This window comes from Nesoenas mayeri (assembly GCF_963082525.1).
Source record: "Nesoenas mayeri genome assembly, chromosome: 3".
NCBI lineage: Eukaryota > Metazoa > Chordata > Aves > Columbiformes > Columbidae > Nesoenas > Nesoenas mayeri.
In genome coordinates this window covers 64,337,148-64,360,821 of record NC_137544.1, presented here as the reverse complement: position 1 = coordinate 64,360,821, position 23,674 = coordinate 64,337,148, and the positions used below count along the sequence as shown (strand labels likewise).

The following is a 23,674-nucleotide window of genomic DNA, read 5'->3' as shown; positions in this document are numbered from 1 at the left end:
TGGTAATTCTGGACTTGTGACATTTGACTGAAAGAAACGAGTGCTTTCCAGAAAATGCCTCTGAAAAGAGGCAAAATTTAAGGCATGCCTTAGGGTACAGGGACTTCAGCCCCTTAAAAGAATCCCAGCAATTACCGAACCTGCCAACTTTCCAGCAAGATAAATGGAAGCACTGTAGCTTGAAGGTGCCTTGGTTTGAATGAGATGCAGTAAGTAAGGTCTCTCTGTTCTTTACAGGCATCATAGATCTGATAGTACTTAGAAAAGAAGAATAGAGTTGGTGCCCTGCTGACTAAATTGTCCTCTAGAGCAGTATTAGTTACAGAGCTTCTTTGTTAACTAGGCTGTATGCTTAAACCGCTGCGAATTTCTCTTATTAGTAGGCTTTTTAATAGCTTTACAGATGGATATGCCAAGTAAATGCAGGTATATCCATGTAATTTACATATACAATGTGTACATGTACAGTATTTTATATATAAATAAATGTTTGTGATGTGGAAATAGCACATGACTTCATTGCTGTTCTATTTCACCAGGGTAAAAGCAAGTATTAAAATACTGATAATAGAGGAACAGTAAGTCAACTTCTGCTCTTTATTTCCAGGTGCTTCACATAGAGTCTTTCTTCTCCTTCTCTTTAATTTCCCAATTAGCTTTTGTGGATAACAGAGGTGTTTCTAAAGCCTTTGTGTGCTGGAAGTTTCCCAGTTGCTCACCTACTCAGGCTTTCTGCTTTAGAAGACTGGGAAAGGCCACGAAGTATATGTTAACAAAAAATACAAAGTAATGATCTGCAAACCACCCTGCGCAGAACAGCTGATATTTCTCATTTTAGCCCACTGTAACACAAGGTAAAGGTTGTGTAGCACCGCCCAGGCATCTAGAAGGCAACAGCCTTTCATGCCATGCTGAGAGCAACCTCATTATCACCTTTCGTGATGGTCTGACAAATGAATGCTACCGTAGCATCCTCGGCAGGTGATTTCGGTGGATTTTGTGAAGTTCCCCAGCCCAGGGAGGAAATCCCGGTGCTGAGGCTGAGTACGTGTGGGGAGCACAGGGAACCCCAGGGGTGCCGAGCCCACCTGGCTGGTCCCTCTGCCTGAACTGGGGAGGCCGGGGCGGCTTTGCTCTTAAATAGGCTGGCGTGAGGCAAGCTTTCCTCTTCCTTTCCTTTCCACTTGTGTGAGTGGGTTGCATCAGGCTAGTGAGGAAATCCCTGGAAGGCAGGCACCTGGGGAAGCGCCCGGGACTTGTCAGTCGCTCTGACTTGTGGGAGGCTGGAGAAGTCGGATGTGGCCTGATGGGAAAGGCGAACTTCAGTCCTGTCCTCAGGTTCTTCTCCACACACGTGCTTGGCAAGCTGGGCAGGTGCTGTGGGCAGCGGTCACATTTTGTCTTGGTCTCTGAACAACAGATAATTTCATCACGGACAGTCCTGACTGCTTTGCGGCTTTTCATTATTTTGGCATGTTTGTTTTTCAAGTACTTCATGGCTTGCTGCAACAAATGAAATCTTTAATCCAAACACCCCTTTAAAATCTTCGTTATTCTAAATATAAAACCCTGTGTTTTCTTTATCTTCTATCAGCTGGGTGCCTATCTGCAGGATTTGTATTCCTTTAGAATAGGCTCTATTCTGCTATGTTCGGTTTTCAGGGGTTTATTATATGCTTTTCAACAGCATTTGTTTTATCAGCACTTCCTGCAGCATTTGTTACACATCACGACAGCGGCGATTTGATTCCATTTAAAAGAATACCATATTATGTATGGGAAAGCAGTAATTGCTTACCTGTTTGCCAAATACATTCTACTATGAAAAATCTCTACCATTGCTCTGTACAGTATCAAATGGTGTTATTTCTTGTGTACATTTTCTACAGTTAATAGTTTTCAAAAAGAAACAATGAAAATAGTTTGTTGCCCATTTCGCAATTTAATTTTCCATTTGTAGGGATTTGGAAGTCTACTCTTGAGTGAATGCAGAGTCCACACATAGACTGAAGTTTCCAACTTAATTATTGCTTTTCATATGCATAATGTACAATTTTGTGCTTGTCAGAAAAAGCAAATTTAACCTGTGGTGAGAGTTGTGCCTGAAGTATTTGTGTGTAATTCACGTTTGGAAAGAAGGTCCTGCAGAGACCTAAGTTGGGTGGGTGGTACTTACTACCTTTATGCACAAGGAGGAATATCATGTAGTGTTCTAGGTGTCTTCTAATGAATGGTATTGGTGTTTAAACTATTAATTGTACTCTTTCCATGCCTTGGAAGACTGGCTATAGCTGCCTGTTAGGGGAAACTGGCTGGGAGCCTCCCTTGCAACAGAGGTAGTCAGAATCAGACCAGACTCTAAATAAACCACTTTGCATTTCATCCAGGTTCTCTAACTTCTAAAAATAACTTTATTTTTTGTTATGAAAATTAGGGAGGGTGAGGCTTTGCTTCCTGAGCTCTTTGCCCAGGCAGAGCCCAGTTCTTTTTGTGCTACTCAGATGACAGATCTTGTTGTCTATGGTGCAATCACTTGCATGAGCCAGACAAGTGAAGTCAGTATCAGCCAAAGTAACACACTCTGTAGCCCCAGTTACTGGAAGCCTCAGGGGTCATTTAGTGACCTGTTTTATATGTGAGGTAGCTTCCTGCCTCTTGTATGCATCCTAATTTGCTAATAAAAATTGCACTGCGCTCCTTAGCTTGTACCTTGCCAGTAGTCACAGAAGCACAGCTATCTTTGCGCTCTTCTGTTTGTATTAGATTTTTCTGTGATGCTTAGGAATTAACATTTTTCCTGACGATTAAGGGCCACACATTTGCCTTGTTACAGCATTCTTGGTTTTTCATGTCTAATTTTACAATGATTTAAAAAAGCAAATTACCACCACAGATCCAAAGACCAGTATAACTCCTGTGTTACAGCTTTAGGAAGTATGCCCAGCAGTTTGTAGTTAGAATTTAGATGTGCTTTGACCTGTGGAGGAAACTTCTCATTGAAAATGCAGCAGTTATGAAGTGAAATGCAGCAAATGTTTTTCAGTGTGTTCAAATGAAATTGAAGAGAAACCGTGAATTGTACACTGGTCAAACTGGTGTTTGATGGGAAGAGAGAAGCAGCCTTCCTTGCTCTTAGGTGGCCAGTGGGTCCTGTGCTGCTGCCGAGGGCAGGGCCACCTCTTGTGTGTCTTCTGCATGGTGAAGGAGCTGGGGATGTTACCAGATGTCATGGTTTAACCCCAGCTGGCGACTAATCCTCACGCAGCTGCTCACTCACTCGCCCCTGGTGGGATAGAACTGTTACTTAGGAAGACAAATGCCATCAGTCTGAACATCCTTTCCTTCCTTCTTCTTCTCCCAACTTCATATGCTGAGCATGATGTCATTTGGTGTGGAATATCCCTTTGGCCAGTTGGGATCAGCTGTCCCAGCTGTGTCCCCTCCCAACTTCTTGTGCACCTGGCGTGCTGTGAGAAGCTGAAAAAGTCCCGGACTGCTTATCAACACCTAAAACATCAGTTTATTATCAACATTATTCTCATCCTAAGTCCAGAACACAGTGCCATATCAGCTACTAGGAAGATAATTCACTCTTTTCCAGCTGAAACTGGGACCCAAGGGCTGCATATTTTAAACCCTTCTTCTCTCATGTTGGTGATGGTTTAAAGAGTGAAGTATATAAGCTGCACTTGTAATGGTAGCAAACCCCAAAATGAAATACTCTGTGAAATCGAAACTGAAGTTTCATTTTCATTAGTTTTAGTAAGCTCGAGCAGAATTTGTGGGATTAATTTTGAAAGCTTAATCCAGATGGAAAAGGTTAAATTTAATGTTGAGTGAATTTGGTTCCAATTCATTTGTTACCCTTGCTCGTTCTTTTTCTCAGAAGAATTAGAGATTAAGCTGAGAATTGTACATAGTATCCTGACTTTCTGCCATCATTTAACTACATGAACCAACATTAAAGACAACCTCTCAGCTATCTGCTGCAATAAGTAAACAAATGGACCTCATCACTGTGCCAGGTCTCGAGTCCTGTGGCCTGAGTGTTACTTAGTACAATGACTTATGTTCTTTTTTCCTTTTTCCTCAGGATTTATCTGGATCCATTGATGACTTGCCGACTGGAACCGAAGCAACCCTGAGCTCAGCCGTCAGCGCGTCAGGCTCCACGAGCAGCCAAGGGGAGCAGAGCAACCCTGCACAGTCTCCGTTCTCCCCTCATGCTTCTCCACATCTCTCTGGCATCCCTGGGGGCCCATCGCCTTCCCCTGTAGGCTCTCCCGTTGGGAGCAACCAGTCGAGATCTGGTCCCATTTCTCCAGCGAGTATTCCAAGTAAGTTTGTTCTAACAAACAAAAGTAAAATGATGCACAGGTTTATTAAATAAAGAAATACTCCTGTATTCCAAATTAATTTATTTTATGAGAATCATGCATTTGCAGGGACTTTTTCTGGGGAAAAAAAAAAAAAGTGTTCTTAAAGCAAGGGTAAATTCCATCTAAATTTTAGTTGCCAAACCCTTGGAGTGGTCAAAAATTCTGAACTTGACTCCACATATGTGTTTGATATATGTCTTTATCATTAACCAATGTGAATAGGTGATGGTAAGTTTTGTATTTGGTTCATGCATCATCTATCTGTCATATATTACTCTATATTATTTATAGGACCCCTTTTTTGTTTTTACTCTGTATTTTTGTTGACTGTGGCTCTTGGACTTGTATGGAGGTTTCAGACCAGTAGGACAAGGAATGTTTTTTCCAACCGTATATTGTGATAATGTAATTTCAGACACAAGTACAGAATATTGTATGAGATATTTCTTAATTATTTGCACAAGCCAAGTTATTAATACTTGGAAGCCAGCCCACCAGTAATGATTGAAATGCCGGTGGCATTCTTGCCACTTGCTCTATTGTGCCACAGAGAGCATGACACATGGTCACTCCTGTACATTCAGGAGTTTGTGGAAATCTGTTAAAGACATCCAGAACAAAGAAAAGCATCCATTAATTCCAGTTCTTACCTTGTCCCCACCCATCTGGCATGTTACTTGCACGGGGTCAGGGAGCAACATGTATTTGGTTTTTCAGATGAGTTTATTCTTTTTCTGATCCTCAAGTTTTTTATTATTTTCTGACATTGTGAATATTAGGGGAATTCCTAAGAGTAGGAGTCTGCTGACATTACCCCAGGGATAACATCAGTTGCTGACAAAACCACAAAAATATCAACGTGGAGCTTAGTTAAAAGAAATAAAACCAGTGATGCCTTTTCATTAGATGTGCTGTAAACCAAATGCAGGTTAAAATCCAGTGAGTGGCATGTGTTTTGGTATTCAATACAAAGGTATCTGTGTAAAATGTGCACACCTGTTTGTATACAGAGGTTAAAGTAGATAAGCAAAGGGGAGCAAGCTCAGTGCACGCAAGAATGTTGTGTACTCACTGTGGCCTGAGCGTGTTGAGCCCTGATGCTGCATGTGTGCCCTGCAGTCATTTCTTCCCTCTGCTGCCGCTCTGGCTGGCAGCACATGCTCAGGTGGGGCAGAAATAGAGGGGATGGCGGCAGGACCGGAGTATTTGCATTATCTGCAGTATGGTAGCTTTGTGTTTGCAGTGTATTTCCCGGTACATGGCACAGAAACCCATCCCTGTTGTTGAGTGAAGCCAGATAGTGCACCTGGCTGGAAAGGAAATGTTTTCCCACAGTTGGACTTGGGCAAGTAAATGGATTTGCATTTAGCAGCCTGACTGCTGAACAGGGAAGGGATGTTGTGACGTTGAAAGTAGCTTTATTATAGTCATGGCAGATAAGGATTGAAACAGGACAGTGCGTAGGGGAAAGTAATAACTTTTATGAAACCAGTGATCCCTCTGGGGTAAAAATAGAAGGGGTGTGGGCCCAAAGGTCAGGCTCAGAGTCACTTAATCACTTCAGCTGAGCCTAAAAGCTCATTTTTGTGACTGGCCTAATGAAAAAAATATTGCCTCTTCTTACCAACCATGCTACCGTTTTGCTTGGTGATTTTCTGGTCTGCTGCGGTAACACAAAAGCAGCTCTTCCTCAGGAGGGGTTTTTATGAATGGTGCCAGATGAAAATCGCCCGCCACTGTTTCCCTGGCGTGGGCGAGCTCCCGCTCTGCAGCTCTTTTGCTGAAGGTGAACTCCCAGGCGTGAGCGAGTGCGGATCTCTCCGGAGGGAGCCGGGCAGCTGCCGTAGCGCTGCTGCTGCTGCTGCTCCTCCTGCGCTTCTCAAGCGACAAAAGGACACAAGTGAGGCTGCTATTTAAAACCCTGTGACTATCAGGACACCACCGGGTGCTGGGGCTTTAAAGCCAAATGAATTAGACTGTGCTTTCACCTAGGCATATTCCCATCGTTGTGCTTCATTACTAGGACTTTGGGGGCTTTTTTCATCAACCATATTCACAAGACTCTGTGAGAAACTAATACAGAGCTCATCTGCGTTTCTGTGGTTGTTGGCAGCGTTCAGGTTGTGGCCGGTTTTAAACGTAGATTGTGTAGTACAGCGTCTCGCCTTTAATAATTTTGTTCTCTGCTATTTTCCTCCCCGTTCTCACCCTACCCTTGTTTGTTCTGACCTCATTCCTCTCCTATTACCTCCTGCAATGTTGTGCCACAGCTTCTCCATGTGACATAGATTGGCTCTTTCAATCATTCCCTCTCCAGCAAGTCATTGTAAAATGAGCAGCTGTTGTGTTGCTGATAGCTATGGCTAGGGAAAGCCAAAATGTTGCAGGGGGTTCTTGGTGGGAAGGCCGTTAAAATAAAGGTGTTGCTTTCCCAGGGTTTACTGAAAGAGAAGCATCCTTTTCCCAATGCCTCCTTCCTTGCAACAAAATTGAAGACTAATTTAACATCAAAAGGGCAGACAAACAAACAGCCCCCTATTAAACCTCCCAAATGGCTGATTCTCCTCCGCTGCCTGTTTAAACTGTCTCCCCACCCCACGGCAAGCCTGCCACCCCGCGTTGCTTTCTGCGTCATGCCGTGAATTTCTCGGGAATGGACTGGCACAGGCAGCACTGACATTGGCACGTCCCTGGCTCAGTGGGCATTTCCTTCCTGTGCTCTCTGAAATACTGGACGCATATTTTGTGTAGTTTCACACACATATGCAGACTTTGTTTCCATTTGCCTTACTGGAATAGACCAGGGAGATTAACCCCTTAGAGCAGTAAAAAAGCAACTTTGATGGGTTTTGTTCAGAAAGATAGTCCTTTCTCAAAATGGTAGCACTTCTCATTCACATGCACGTTTGTTACAGGACTGAAATCCTACTGATTTTTAGGGATTCAAAATGACATTCTGGTTTCCTGTTCCGTAGACCATGATTCTGCTTTGCCAGAAATCCTGATATTTTTATTTTGTTGCCATCTTCATAATTAGGGTACATGTTCTTCCAAAGAATGAGATGTGACGCCCTGCACTCCTTTGGGTCTTGAACTGTGCCTCATTCAACCCTAAACCATTAGTGGAAGCTGACACAGCACATCATCAAAATGCGCTGCTGTTGCCAGAAGATTTAGTGGCTGTTAATTTTACTTTTCTCTCTCTTTTTTTTTTTCTTTCCCGCCTTCTCTAACCATTCCAGTTTACTAACAAAGCAAAAATGTAAATAAGCTAAACTCCCCTTTCTGCCCCCCATCCCCAGTTTTGATCTCACCGGCCAAAGGCTTTTGTCAGCTCTTTCTCCCTTGCGGTGTAAGCAGCAAAAATTTTTAATATTAAGAGTTCTGTGTAAGATTGCTGATAGGCCAGGAATCCCTTAACCCATGATGGACAAGTAGATTTTGTACAAGTTAATAGATTCTAATGTTTTTAAAGCTCTACAGCAATTTTTATCTGTATAGAAAATAAAGGTACGCTATATTAATAATGAATAGCAAATGCCATCTTTTGAAATATGTAAAAGCTTTTTTTTTGTCATAGATCAGTATTTTGATTTGTGCTTTTAATACATGTTACATTTACTTTCTGAACAGACAAGAGTATTTTCACTCCGTTAGGCATCAACTGCATTGTTGTTTTTATTACAATTTTATTGATGTCTTCTTTTGCCAAAGAGCTTGGATACAGCTGGAGTTGTAATTTTCAGGAAGAAATCTGTGTGTGGATATTCTCACTTAGGAATATTATTGACAGCCATCTTAATTTATGCTGACTAGTGATAAGCACCCACCTCTAATTAAAAAGAACCCAAATTTTTAATTCTGATAATGATATGGGTCAATAGATGTGTTCCATTCAGTGATCTGCAAACCGGAGGTCTTCCCCTCCTGTATTGATCAGCTAGCTAGCTTGAAATCCAGCACCCATCAGAATTATAGCTGGCACTCCAGACAAAAAAGGAGCAAGAGGAGAATGAGCTTGCCCGGAGCTGTAACGGGACATCTTGCCTTGGTGGGCATGTTAGTCAATGTGTGGATAGACTACAGTGACTAAAATGCTGAGAGAAGAAAAATAAATGAGCTATAGTCTATCATAGTCCAAAAGGACTATGCAAAACTTTGAATAGGAGTGATGCTTGCTTTAATGCCTTATAAAAGGAGAAGCCTAAGAGTTGAACCGTTTCCAGAAGTGGCTGCAGTGAGACAAGCTGATCGGACAGATTTTGTTTTAAACAGGAGTTTGGAAGAATCTTTTGCTTGGGATTGTGCTATTCCACATACTTAATCTATTGACCATGACCACTGGTATGTTTATACGTTATGAACTCTTTTCAAAAGGTATTTGAAGTAGAGAAGACTACTATATGAAAGCGAATTTGTAATACTGTATTTTTTGTTTGGAATTTTACAGATAACCTAAAATAATTGTGAAACAAGAAAGGGGATGTTATCCTTGTAAAATGGATATGATACCCCTGTCTAGAAAGATTATTTTAACACATATATCAATATTTCCCCCTTAGCTTCTCCGGAGGCAAAAATCTTGCAACAGCTTGTTGCAAGGAAGATGCATGCTGTTTGTTGGCATCCGGACCTGAAAAAAACAAAACACAAAATGCCATTGACGTAGCTATGTTCTTAATCACTGCTAGCACACAAAACATCTATTCAGCAGTTTTGCAAATCTAGAATGCTTACAAATGAAATATGTGGATGTTTCACATAGCAATAGTTTCAAACCCTTTCTTTTGAAGGGTTTGAACAACATTTAGGGTTTTTCTGTCTTTTGACAAGAGGGAAAATAAGCAAATTGTGAGGCGCTCTAGCTCAAGGTATTACTTCTAGCGTGTGGAGCTTCTAACCTGTGATATCTGTTAGAATTCAGCCCAGGTCACAACTGATGAATAATCTGTTGTCTCAAGGCTTAATGAAATAACTAAATAGTCTTGATCTGGTTTCTTGAGGAGAGACCATGTTACAAAAGACACTGTCAAAACTGCTACGGGACTCGCTGTCTGGCCAGAGATCAGGGAGCTGTGTTCCTCTGCAGAGGTGGTCTTTCCAGAACAGGTGCAGGAGATAAAATGAGACAAGGACATGCTGTTTGAGTTCCTCCTGTTAGATTTTCCTGATGACAGAGGGTCTCATATTCCAGCACCATGAACCTGCTGTTTTTCATCAGCTCTTAAGTTAAGCATCAGATAGAAAAACAATCAGTCACCAAAACCAGCATGCCCTGTGTGGTTATTTTTAGGGGTAGTTTCTGGGGTTTAGTCTTAAGTGTTTTCAGTTGCTTAATATCTGTTTTACCAGTGTTTATATTTCACAGTCACGCATTTCAGTCTTGGTGTTTACTTGCTGTGTGGGCCAGAGCCGAACATTTCTGCCCCATGGCCTTAACACCCCGCAGGGTCTGGGGGGCCCAGCCCCGAGGGTCACCCAGCACCCTGCAAAGGCTTCGCCTGAACCTCTCCCACATGGGCGGCGCTCACGTTCCCGTCACCGCGCTCTGCATCTCTGCATCATGCCCAGTTTGTCCTTGTCGGTTCCTGCCAGGCCCGATTTTGCCGTCCCAGCCGCTGCAGCTCGGCGGGGCAGCCGGTGCTGTGCACCGTGGCAGGGCGCCTGCGGCCACCACTCCCAGTGGCTCCGCCAGTCTTTGGCAGCCCCGTGCCGCTGCAAATCCACCTGGAGTATGACGGCTGTCGAAATCCAATTAAAATCTTTGCATAACCATGCGTGTGCTCTGGTTCACGTAACAAAACTCAAATATACTTAACCACAGCTGCCAAGATTTGACAGGTATGTTTGTTGTTCATTTTAGGTGTATACTTTAAGGCCATCCTTGGAAAATTATTGTTTACATTTCATCATTAACCTGTGCATTTCTTTCTAATTTTTTTTTTTGTTCAACCCACTTATGTGTTTGTCAAGAAATTTAGTACAGTGTGTATTTGTTTTTGTACATTTGGGATTTTTTTATTCTGTCGTTATTTGGCTACACAAACATAGATTCCCTCTCCTTCTTTGTGTTGCCAAATAGGGCATTAATTTACGTATTATCATAAATTAAAATGTTGTCTTTCACTTCCTCGTCCTTTGCAATACTAAGCAGTGATTGATGAGCGAAGGGGAAAAGTCTCTTACGTTTCCATCAGTATGTTTTTGTTGTTGTTGACAGATCGTTGTTACACCTAGATAAAGCAGAGCATAAATGTCATAAGTGGTTTGATTTCTGTGATGGGATAGGCTGTTGCAGTTTTCAGTTTTTCAGTGAACTGTGTACTACTGCCATTAGAGATATTTAAAGCGACCTTCGTGCTTCACAGTTAAGTGTCAAACTTGACTAGACCGATATGCGGTGCGTCCCTCCTTAGAAGAAGGAACTTGGACAATTGTAAATATGGCATGAATTTATTCTGGTCCAGCTAGAAAATAGCCATTTAGCCTCAAAAGAAGAACATTTTCACTACCTCCGGATAATATGGGGTTTCCTAATTAATGAAAGGTGAGATATTTTTTCTCCTCAGGGACAGAATTCATGCAGGTTGAGCTGCTGCTTGAAAGATTTGAATGGCCCTTCGACAGCATCACTCTGTCAGTAGATATGGAAGTCAAATGGCAAAGTGGGTTTTTAGAAAGCAAACACAAAAGAACAACTCTGACAGCGAGCTTTTCTGTTTGTTCTCTATCTCCAGATAACAGTGGACTCAAATTACTGTGATGTGTTGATTGATTACAGCCGTTAAGTTTCTTAGTAATCAGTTTCATCACTTATTCTCAATTCATGCTTGCACCTTTGATTTCTCTTCCACAACAGGGTGATGTGGGTTGTCGTTGACTAATGAAGAACAGAATTGGTTTCGGCGTGAGACAAACGGAATGCCGACACCAATCCCAAAATGCATTAATCTTTAATAATCCACATCTGCATGTTTATAAATGATATAACCAGGGGTTGCTAGCGTTGATACTCCCCCTTCCAAACAGAAGGTGACATACAAGTTGGCGTTTGCAGACTGCATGAGAGGCACATGGCCGCGCGTGGGGTGTGTGTGACCTTGCGGAGGGAGCTCGCGGGATGAAAGTTCTCAGTTGATTAAAATTACATGAAGAATTGCTCTGCTTCTGCGCCAGTCTTTGGAGCTTATCGTTGTCAGGCGAGATGAAATATGGCATGATAGATCTTGTCTTCAGGAAGATCAGACCCACCAAATGGTTTTTGGAAGTGAGTTTGCCTCAAGGTGCTTTTATACTTTACGCATTCAACTTGCACTTTTCCCCCCCATCCCTGAGAACTGTTGAGATCAAGGCTGCATAATATGCAATATAATGCAATAAGAAAATATAGATTATCTAAGAGTTTGTTCCTTCTGGGGATAGGAATAATGAGAGCACAAACATTTTGCTACTAAAATGCTTGTTAGTCACAGAAATGGACTAATGTGAGAAGCAGCAGGCAGGACTGGCATAATAGTTCATTGCCACATATTGGTGCTGCTCCCATTTCCACCTGCCTGCCTGAACTTGAGAGAGTCAGGAGGAGCAGGGAGGAGTGAAACTCCATCGCTGCTGGTCTTTCAAGTTAATGCCACCTAGTGATGCATATTTATTCTGAGCAATTCTTATGTGTTGCTGGATCAAGGGAAAAGAAATATGTATAAGAAACAGCAATTTCTGTTGACATTCACCCTTTCTTTGTCTTGCATGTTTTCACACTGCAAATATTATAAATTAAATTTGACATATGGTTTTGTTAGAATTTGGCAATGTTAAAATTAGGAGTTGAGGTTTTTATTAGGTGGCGAATACCAGAAGTATGTATCTGCTACATTTCTTGTGCTTCTCAGGCTCCTAAAAACAGTAGACACAATGAGAAACTGGCCCCTGTAGTTATAAATCCAGCCTAGAGAATGAGCATTGATAATGAAAAATTCTTGCTTTTGGAACCTGGATTATCTCCCTAAATGGAATTCTGAAGTTTTAAGTTTCAGGTATGTGGCAGGATATGTTTCATTTCTGGAAGGAAGAAATAAGCCAAATGTAAGGAAGAAATACTACCCTGTCCTTTGTTAGGAGATTTTAGATATTTAGTACTAGCATCAATTACAATTTTATATTCTGGTTAATTGACATTTTATGAAGAAATTGAGAATGTTTTTTCTCTAGCCGGAGAATGTGCTTTTTGCATTGACTAACATGCAATGTCATGTCCCAAGTAATTATGAATTATTAAATCCATGCAACCCTTTGCAATCTTCTACTGCAGTCTAAATGCAAGCAAAGCTATCATTTTTATGAAAGGCTTAAAAGGACAGAGTAAAAATATGGTATCATTAGAGGATTTGGATCGTTCTCTAAAGAAGATAGACACTTTTTTCCCAGCGGTTTGTAGAAATTTAAGAGAATATAATTTACAAAATAGAAAAGCAATTCAGAGGCCCTGAAGAGGTGCAAGAGAAAGCGCTGGGCAAGCTGCAGCCACAGCCCCTCTCATCCCAATTCACACCGTCGCTTTGGAGGGACGCGGTGACACAGAGTGCAAAACATGTGGAGGGGCAGTTAAATGAGACTTTAGAGAGGAAAAAATATAGAAAAATGGAAGTCAGTGCCTGAGCTTTGAAGAGGTCTGTCTAGTGCAGAGCTGCGAGCAAGTGGGGAAGAAAGGAGCAAGTGCCTCATCTAATCTTTTTCCTGGGGACCCAGGTGGACAAATTGGCAACCCTGTTCACAGCCCTCCCCCCCTCCTTTGTAGCGTAAGAACTGCTAATCGGATCCATGCTGCTGCAACTGTGGTTAGTTATTAACAGAATAAAAGCAGATTTCTTCAAAAGAACGGGTTGGGGAAAACGGCTATACAAAATTGCAAGGTTGTTAGAATCTTAAATGCACAGCAGTTGGTTTTTCCCTATTCGGAATTAGGCGATGAATACGGCCTTTCATCTGTCACTGTGCCCGTTTCTTCAGAAGGCAGCCAAACATTAAGCTTCTCAAACAAAAAAAAAAAAATTGTTTGAAAGAGGAAAAATATTGGGGAGCAGGAAGAATAGGAAAACTAGAAGGAGAAATCAGGTTTTGTTTTTATTAATTTGGCCTGGTGAGAGTAATACAAGCTTGCCTGCTCTATTCAGTCCCTGCATGCCAGCCGCCGTGAGCCACCATTTCTGAATGCAGGGATTAGAAAAGATTTAACTGGTTGCTATCCTGGGCTGCGCCATTCTGGATCGGCCTCCAGCAGACATACCCTGGGCTGGGAACTCGCCCCAGCTTAGTTGAAATAATGCATTAAATGAACACAGACTTAGGCAGGGGTGAAAGCAGAAAGAATTTGATCCCCTAAAATGAAACTTCTCATAACAGTAAAGTGAAATTACAGATCTGGAGTGGGTGTTACTGAGGATAGAAAAGTAGTGATCCCTAGATCTAGACTGACTTATGCCTTAGCTTATATAAATAAATAAATGGTGCATGCTTAATTTTGAGGAGCTCTAGTGCCTTCCTGGTTTGCAGCAGGATTTTCAAATTGGTTGGAGAGGAATAGCTATCAGGCAGACGGATGCTTGCTGTGGCCTTCTGGAAATCCATTCATTATTGGGGTGAGTCACAGCTTTTTGAAGATTTCCATTGACAGCTTGCTTTGGGCTTGTGGCCAAAATCTCAGGAAAGAAATGCTGTGGTGCTTCACTTCGTTCCAAATGCAGAGGTGGCTTCTGGACAGGGCGTGAATGAACAGACCCTCTTGCAGAGGCTGCTGCTGCTCGCCCTTTCTGTCCCAAGCAAAGTGAGCTTTGGCCTTGGAGGGCAGTATGTTTGCTTTCCTTCCCCTTACCGCTCAGCCCATTGTCAGTTTAGGCAATACTAGCAATTATTTCACTTTGTTCTCTGAGTATTTGTTGAAATTCGTCATACCTTGCTCAGAGGTTACACAACCTGGGAATAAAACTTGGATGTCTAATTTGGCAGACCCCAGGTTCAGCTACTTATTAATGATTCCTTTTTTTTAAAAAAAATGCCCATAATATAATGAATTATTCCATAGTAAGGATGACATTTGGATGGTGTTCCATAAGTAGTACCTTGGGACTATATGCTGAATAATGAGGATGAAACAAAATATTGAATAGCTACCTCATCCTGTCATTGTCAACTTTGCTTTGAAGTAAATGTTATATCATGTCAAACAAGTACCTTCCGGTCATGGAATTTAGATGTTTATGCTATTGCGTTTGTGCAGAGAAAAGTCAGAGCAAGGCTTCTTTCTGTAGGCCACCCTTGCTCAATGTTTCATTTTTTAATGGAGATTTGAGAGCAATTTAGCATGTGACATCTCTGGAACCTGCTCACAAGCCAGTCCTTGATATGGTAAACATAACACAAATACAAACAAGAAGGTGGAGTGTGACTTTCAAGGATTAGTAGTCTAAGAAATGCATATTTTCATGAAGAGTGGTTTTTTTACATTTTGTTGATTTTATGTGGATTGGGAGTGATACTCATGTGTGTGTTAGGAGCAGGATGTATTTGTTTTAAGAGGTAATAAGGAAAATCAGGGCCAGACCCAGCAACAATCTTGATAATTTTTAGCAATACATAACATCCATAAGTCTGGCTTAAGTTGATAATCTGCGTGTTTACAGATGCTTTGCATTGCTGCGGCTGGAACAAATCAGCCAGTTTGCGATCTTACCTTCAGCGAGTCGCACAGGCAGCCACCAAAAGCATCCCGGGGTGAGAGGGCTGCGGGCTTGGTCCTGAGCTCAAGTGGGAGGAGTGGAAACGGTCTGGGTGAGCAGGCAGCAGTGGGTCACCAGCGTTTGTGTTGCTGGCGTGGGGTTATGAGCTGCAGCGAGGCGCTGAGCAGAGCCAGAAGGCTGGTTCCAGCACACCTGACTCTGTATATCCCCCCAGTGGGGTTCAGCAGGGCCATGGCTTCACTACTAGACGTTGGGAAAAGGTTCTTAGACATTAGGAAAAGGTTCTTCCCCCAGAGGGTGGTGGAGCGCTGGAACAGGCTCCCCAGGGAGGTGTCACGGCCCCAAGCGTGACAGTGTTCAAGAAGAAACTGGACAGACACATGGTGTGAACTGTGGGGTTGTCATAGGCAGGGACAGGAGTTGGACTCGATGATCCTTGTGGGTCCCTTCCAACCCAGGACATCCTATCCGAAAGGGTCCTCATGTCGTTGGCCTTTAAAACATCTGTGCTCAGGTTACTGTATAGATATGAGGAAGGTTTTAATATTTTGCATGTCTTAATTTGGGGGCATAGGCAGGCAACCCTTGCTTTTTACTCGGATGAATAAGTCATTTGAAAATACTCTTGATGCAACAGGAAGCTTAGTTACAATGCATAAATTAAGGAAGAAAATAATCTTTCTTCTTAAGGGGTCACAGACTTTGTAAGATGAAAGAGATAACACAAACCACATGACCAGTTTCCCTTTTTGCTACCCATAGAAAAATTTCTTTCCTTTGAGGTCATTTGCACCTCACTTCCAATTTCCTGAAAAGCTCATTTAAATCAGTCCCATACAGAAGCCTATTTATGATATTTCATTTCTTATGTGGGGATCTAAGACCCAGAATGTCCCTTCCGGTCTGTGAGCCTTTACTGTCACATTGACTGTGTGATATAATCCCATTATATCAATTTTATCAGATCTCTTCTTAATCACTAGGTTTTCTGAACCTCATTATTCCTAAAAGGAAGTTGTTTTAAATTCCAGTAATGGTTTCGTTATCATCCTAAACATTGTGCTCTTTTTCCTCCCTGATATTTAGTGCCAAATACATTTTTTAAAAGAAGTCACACAATCACAGCTTTAGTTTTTGTGATACTAAATAATATTCTTTCAGCCTCCTGTCACATCATGCTGGTCGCTGCCCTTGGTTCCCATTCCAGTTAACATTAGGCTTTCTGGTTTTGTCTGTGTGAAGGCTCATCAGTGACACGTCAGAAATGACACTATATTTCCTTACCTCTACTGGAAGCAATTCTCCTAATTCATCCTAATAATAAATGTGTTTGGTGCAGGGTGACACCCTACAGCTCTTCACTTTGGAAAGGCCTGTTTCTGGTCTGCGAGTATGGATTTTCATTAGTCCAACCCAAAAGGTGGTCCAGTTTCCTAGATGGTATTTTGATCATCTTCTTTATTGACTAAGATTCCGTACTTTGTAATCAGCCAATGTCATTAATCCGGTCCTAGATCTTAATTCCTAAATTAGATTGAGAATTGTCCCAAAGACAGCCCACAAGATCTTTTAACTTCTGCCTGTCCTGCAGCCTTATGTGCCCCTTTCAACACAGGCTCTGATCAGTCCCCGGCCCTCCCATTGCCCAATTCCTCAGGCATCTTAAAATTCTGCTGCTGATATCCCTCCTTCCCTCCTTAACTAGTAATTTCCCAGGGGGGACCAGCTCTCACTGAAGTGCTTTCTTGATTCAATTGTTCAGGCACAATTCTGTGAGGTGTTGTCCGACTGGCACAGGGCACCACTGCAGAGCATCCTCCAATGTCATTACAGTGACGGGCGTGGAGAGCACTCAGCGTGTTTCAAAACGTTACTGATTTGGGCTGTAACTCGTCATAAGGGCCCCTCCTCAGCACAGCATCAAAGGTCTGCTTTTTCTTGCTATGTTGGCTCTAATATATTTACTTTTTACACTTCAGATTTCATGGCGGTCGTCATAAGGCAATCGCCATTTAGTACTTCTCTTAGTCCAGCTTTTCCAAAGGTGCACCACAGTCTCTCCTGACTATTTCAAGCATAGATTTTCAAAGTGACATGCAAAATGTTTAAAAGCATTTCTAACATAATGTTAAAAATAGAAAAACAGCCTACAACTGTGTTATTAAGCATTTTAAAATTCTCTCATCTGTTCAACTGACTTTTTTTTTAATGGCAGACATATCAGGTAGGTGGCTAGGTTTGGTGTTTTTAACAACTAATTTTACAAGATAGCTATAGAGATTTGAATACCATTTTGCTCCTCTGTTAAATGTAGGTGAAAGAACTAGTGTGGCAGCATCAATCCTTTTAACATGCATTGTTGTATTTGCTTTGATTTTGCGTAAGAACAATATTGTGAAACATCTGTAGCACTCACTTTGCCTGAGTTTTGGCAGGTGGAGTATCTCACCAATGTGGCAACAATACTATACAAAACATGGGAAGAGGTTGTCCCTGTTTAAACTTCCATCTGTGTATCATTGGCTCAATGGAGGCAGCAGTGTGTGAAAATAATTGCTGGGTTTTTCCCTCTCTTAAGTAGCTGTAGAATTTATGTTTAAAAAGGAAAGAGGTTGTTTTGTAGAAGTTTTCCTTCCCTAATAAAATACAGAAGTCTGTTCATGTATTATTTAAAGTGTCTTCCAAGAATCCCAACTACAATACTGGTTGAAAGAGAGAAGGATTAGTATCATTTAAAGGAAAGGAATGGAAAATCTTTAAGGTCATTTCTTTTCATGACAAAGAAACTTAAAAAGCATGGCAGACAGGATCTTCAAAGGTTTTTAAAGTCCTGTCATCAGCTCCTAATCAATAGGAGTTAGATACCCAAATTAAGAGTTCAGTTCAAGTCTTCAAAGGTACTTGTGTGCTTAACCTCCTTTTGCCTTTCAGATCACCTCTAAGGATAAAATGCCATTTGACTGAAAAAAACATTTTGGTGTGAAACTTTCGTGGCCAGCATGGGGATCATTTGTAGCACCCACTGTTAATCAGCATAGTGGACACTTCTCTTGCAAGTTTGTTATTGGTAGAATATGTGTAGAGTTGGTCTTGTTTACAAAAATGTTTTCCTTTGTGATACAAGAATTTTGCTTTAAATACAGACAAAAAAAAAACCAAACAGAAGTAGACTTTAAAAAGTTAACTAATCATATAGTGTTAATGTTTGCAGAGGCTGACAATTTCAGTGAATTTCCAAAAGTCCTGAGTCTGTTTTCCCAAAGGATGCAGATGAAAATGATTTCTTTGTAGTGTGTCGCACATGTATGAGGCTTTGAGCTTTGACTTTACCGGTCCATGGTTGCACACCTGCCTGTGCAGGATAAGGCTTCTGCCAGATAACTGAAGTTAGTATCGATGTATCAAGTTAAAGAGCATGTATAAATGTATTCAAAATACGTTGCCTAGCATAGATCTTCCATGCACTATTAATGTCTCTCGAAGTTTGCCAAGCCTCCACCTAAGAGGGGATCTCACTGGGAGTTGTGGGGTACAGTCAGCACTACCGCTTCCTTTAGGGTTTTGGGGTATTTTTTTAAGAATTTGTTAAAATCTTAGATGGTTCGGATCTACTTCAAGTATTCTGTCTGATAGCGTTGCCTCAGGCATACACAGTGGAAGTGGCAGTGCCCCGTGTTAACATGGAATTGCTATTTGTTTACAGTCTTGAGTCACTGAATCCTTCCTGTCAAGCAGAAAGCTTTCATTATAATGCAGGCACTTACCATCTCCACAGCCTACTCTTGAGTGACATCAAAACATAAGGCAGAATATTATTGTCGTATGCCATCTAGTTTGTGAATGGGCCGTGGATCCCGAAGCCTCAGGCACTGAGTGGCATGTTTGGTCTTTTGGAGGAGCGATTCTGCCTCTGGTCCAGCATTTACATCTCTGAGACAGTTGTCACAGCTGCTCCCGGTAATGTTGACTGTCATATTTCTTAGCGCAAATGCACCTCATCTGAATAGCCACGCAGTGGTTACTCTCCACATTTTATGGATTTTCTTTTTGTTCTTTACCAATCTGGCCTTTCTTTAGAGTCAGTGCTGAGAGCCAGTTGCTTTGGTGCTGGGAAGCGGACGGGGCAGGGCAGAACATTTGTTTCCCTGCATTTACATCCAGCTTGGGGCCCTTCGTGACTCTAAAGAAAGAGCTGCCCCTGCACCCCCCCCCCCCCACCTCATCCCGGCTCCCAGCGCCAGGACCGGCGGTGGGACTCTGGCCCCCGCCGCTGCGGAGGGGCGGCTGCTGAGCGGGAGGAAATGAGTCTCAGCAGGCACAAATCTATTGCCTGTGTTTTTATTCTTTCCATTTCTTCCAAACGGAAAACAATCTGAGCAGTTTCAGAGGATGAGGGGATATAAATCTGTCTGCTGCTATTTATACCGTGCTCGTCACTACAGCCTCCAAACGCTTGAAGTCTGTATTGCTGCCTCACCTGAGGTGGTGTTCAAGCGGCCTGGGTTGTCGGGAGCAGGCGTGTCTCAGGCCAGCGGCGGAGGGGGGTCCCAGGAGATGTCCTGTCTGGTTCGCTTGTTCATGCTCCTGCTCGGGCTGTGGCAGGTTGGCTGTCAGGCACCAGAGCCTCGGGGTGTTGTGCTGTGGGAGGGTGGTAGCGAGCGTGGACCTCCCTGCTTGACGCAGCATTGCATGGTGACCCAGAGGAGTGACTTGCATCAGTGCAATAAGCACCTGCTTTGCTGTCCAGTAATATTGAAAAGCAGCGTTTCGTGTCCTGAGCCCCACAGACGGCACAGCAAGTGCTGTTCCTCTTTGGGTGGGCAGGCAGCAGGATAGACTGTGTGGGTGGCTTTTGAATGAGGCCATAAAATGGGTCTGTCTGTTCTGGGTGGATATTTTAATAAGCAAATATCTTCCCTTTGCTTTTATTTGAATAATAAGATACCATTTTTCTGTTTGATCTCTTTCAAACATTCTTCGCTTTCTGCCACGTGCACCTACATCTTATTCTTTATTCCCATATTCTACATGGGCATTCAAATAACATTAAAACCACTGATTCATTGAAATACTTTTTAAACTGTTGTTGTTAGTCATTTCTGTATTGACTGAATTTTTCATTGGTAATATTGTTGGCAGCAGTCCATGTCTGCCTGGCTGGAGGCCAGTTTAAGCTCGGCAGGATGAGCCCTATTGTTCAGCAGACTTGGATTTTGTTAAACTCTCTAACAGAAATATGTGTCAGGAGATTTGCAGCTATAAATTGGATCATGTCGGTGAGGTTGGGAACTCGCTCAATACGAAATTGAACATTTCACCATGCCTGTTGCTAAATATGTTTATGCATGTTTCCTCCGTGGGTTTAAAAAAAAAAAGTTAAAAAAAAATAGAAGAAAAAATATTTAAAAACCCTGTATCTTCTACAGCTGGTACTTTCTTTGATGTTGAGTGGTTGAAAAGTGCAGCAAGCTTGGTGTTTGTGCATTGTAATGCTAAAAGCAAGTCTCTTTTCCCTTTTTCTCCTGTGTGTCACAGGCAGTCAGATGCCACCGCAGCCTCCTGGCAGCCAGTCGGAATCCAGCTCCCACCCTGCCTTGAGCCAGTCACCAATGCCACAGGACCGAGGTTTGTTGCGTGCTGGGGCTTTTTTAGTTGGTGCCAAATGTTTAAAGTCACACATTAGCCATGTGAGATTTCCTGGTATTTCTTTTCTTTTCCCAGGGAAAATAATGACAGTCTTCATTCAAAAGGCTCAGGGGGTTTCCTTCTCTGGGGAAGGAGCAATTGAACAGCAGGTTTACCAAAATACAGTTGGAAACAAGGCGTTCTCAAAGTACTGTGAATGCCCAGAGTATCAAGGCAGTTTTCTGTAAATACCTGATTCGTACGCTAGAGAATTCAAATTTTCGTTGTCTGCCTTGGAATTAAGATGTATAGAAATAGTGCTAGCTAGGAGCACTGCAGTTTTGCCACTGTTATTAAAGCTCTCATCTCTGCTGTCTTTGCATGAACTCGATAGCTAGTTCTCTAGCCAGTTGTAGAAATAAAAATATCTTTAAATATAAAGCAAAATCAAGTATTTAGGTCAAATGGTTCAAAGATGTGGAAATCTTGCAAGGGAAAACTTTGCAGGCAACAGCGCTATTCTAAAAGAGTGCTTCCTAGCAAGTGCTCACCAAAATAAACAGCGATTTTTTTTTTCCTTATGTTGCTGTTTATAAACTTTAAGGCCTTTTCCTTTTGCCTCTGTAGCTCATGAAAGATGGTTGTCACAGCTTTGTTGCGTGGCCATATGATCAACTGCCGTAAACGGGGCATCCTGTCCATGCAGTGGTTAACATGTGCCAGCGACAAGCTTGCAAAACAGATACATGATAACTGTGATAAACATGGAGTTATTTATGAAATGCCCCTCCTAACATGTCTTGCTACCAGAAATATTCCAAGTAGCACCATATGGGGATACCATAAATACTAGTAGCTTTCTTACAGCAAAACAAGTTGAACTCGCAGAATGACAAATTTCTGGGATGGCATCCAGGAAGAACTTAGGAGGACTTAGAGAGAGAAGGAGAGAGTCTTAGTTTTTGCTATTTTCCCATGTTGGGTGTTCTCTCCTCCAGGAATGCTGATTAATGAGAACACAAAACACACAATTCCACACTCCACTTGTTTGTTTGTTTGTTTTTTCCTTTTCAGGTCATTCTTTATACATAGCTGTTAGTGCAGGAACTTATTTTCCCATTAAAAAAAAAAAAAACAAACAGAATAATGTACGCACTTGGTGAAAAAATAATGGCCTCGGTACCCAATACAGATATGTTTTGTGGGTTAGAATGTCACAAGGCAATGGGAACAGATCAGATTGAGGCTTTGAAGATGCACGCATCTCAGATGTGTGCATTATCTGGCACAACTGGATCTTGGCACAAAATGTTACGCTGCCCAGCAATAATTATTTCCGGAGTGTGTGTTCCTCATCTGGCTTTGGGGGATGTGTTAGACAGGTCTGACAGAGCTGGAAGGATCGAACCTCTCCATTGCTGCTGTAGAATAAAACTGGGGGTCATCTTATGGTTGGGGGAGGCAGAGGAGTATTTGCAAGTAAAACAGAAGATGGCTGCCATAACTAGGAAGTCAAACAAGTAAGTAACAGAGAGAGAAATAAAATTTACAGATTGATTTAGCCTGGTTCTTTCTCATTGGGGGCAGGTGGGAATTGTGGGTATGTTCTTAGAGAAAATGTGTTTGGGAATGTTGCAATTTTTGCACTCTTCATATGCAAAACCTGGTGTAATACACATGATCCTCATGACCCAGCTTGTACAAGCAGTCCATGTGTTTCATGCAGCAGATATGAAATTTGTAACTAGCCAGGTCATATTGATTGTGCAGAACATGGTCCCTAAAGCTTCTCTAAAGTCTGTGGTATAATGCGCGCATAAACATGCGTGCATTCCCTTCTGCGCCCTGTCATTGATTAGAGGCTCCTTTGAAATGGAAAACTTCACCTTTTAAAAAGGCTGTTACATTAGTTGATTCCTTTGCTTGCTTGAACTGGTTTCCACTGAACTTGAAGAAAGGAATGAGGGGGAGTGATGGGGACTCAAAGGGAAGGTGCTTGTCATTTACTGATAAAAACCTGAGCAGAAAATCATTGCTGCTAAGGACACCTGATCCATAGGCATCTGTTATTTAAACTCTTGGCTTACTGATACACACCTTCTCCTCCCCCCCAAAAAAAAAGAAAAGAACAAAAAAATTAAAACAAAAAGCACAAGAGACCCTCCATAGGATAAGGTAATGTTGTTTGGTTTAGCACTTTGTAAAACATTTCATTCCTTTTTTAGAGAGAGAATTGAATGAAAAAAAGACTGCTCATAATTTCTTGAGCTGAATCCTCTGCGCTCAATACTTGAAAAAAATGTTATTTAACAGATATTGTGAAGCTTGATTGACAGGTGAAGTCTGAGCTGTAGCACTTCTGGATGCTAAACCGCTACCTTGAACCATTAAGTTTACACTTATGTATTTTATTATGAAAGTGTTTGATTATATTTTACCCTACTTTCCATGGTTACTCAGCACCCAGCTGGGATTTTTATGTTTGCCTGCCTGAGGCTATACATCCTGTGTCATACAGTGCAGCGTGAAGCAATGAGCATATTTTTACATGTACATTCTGCATGTGGAAGGAGGGAAGTGGTAACATAAGTACCTGTGTACAGTAACAGGAATTTCTTGGGGAACTGGATTTCCTGTGCTCTCAGCTTGATTATTATATAGCTTATTTCATACTTTTTGTAATATGTGTAAAAATACGTTTTGAAAAGTAATTTCAAAATTTCTCACATCCTGCTCAAGCCATAGGACGTTGGGACCTGGGTCAGTGTAAATGGAGCATGCTGTTCTAGGCAGCCCACTTCAGTTCTTATCCCAGAATCAGTAACCAGCCTCTGTTGTTCAATGCCCAGTCAATGAAACTTTGTCAATTCTGCCGACATGTCTTGTGTTCCTAGACAATAAGAAGTTGCGTGTGCTTTCACATGCATGACCTGTGTC

General features: G+C 42.0%; 1 protein-coding gene across 1 annotated transcript in view; it reads left to right on the top strand.

Moving 5' to 3' along the window:
• ARID1B (AT-rich interaction domain 1B) overlaps positions 1 to 23,674 on the top strand; it is a gene marked incomplete at its 5' end in the record, with an annotated part of 326,929 nt that overhangs the window by 223,788 nt on the left and 79,467 nt on the right. The window contains 2 exons of the mRNA XM_080342352.1: positions 4,094 to 4,337; positions 20,648 to 20,737. Of these exons, the coding sequence (XP_080198478.1) occupies positions 4,094 to 4,337; positions 20,648 to 20,737 (334 nt within the window). The remainder of the gene's footprint in view (positions 1 to 4,093; positions 4,338 to 20,647; positions 20,738 to 23,674) is intronic.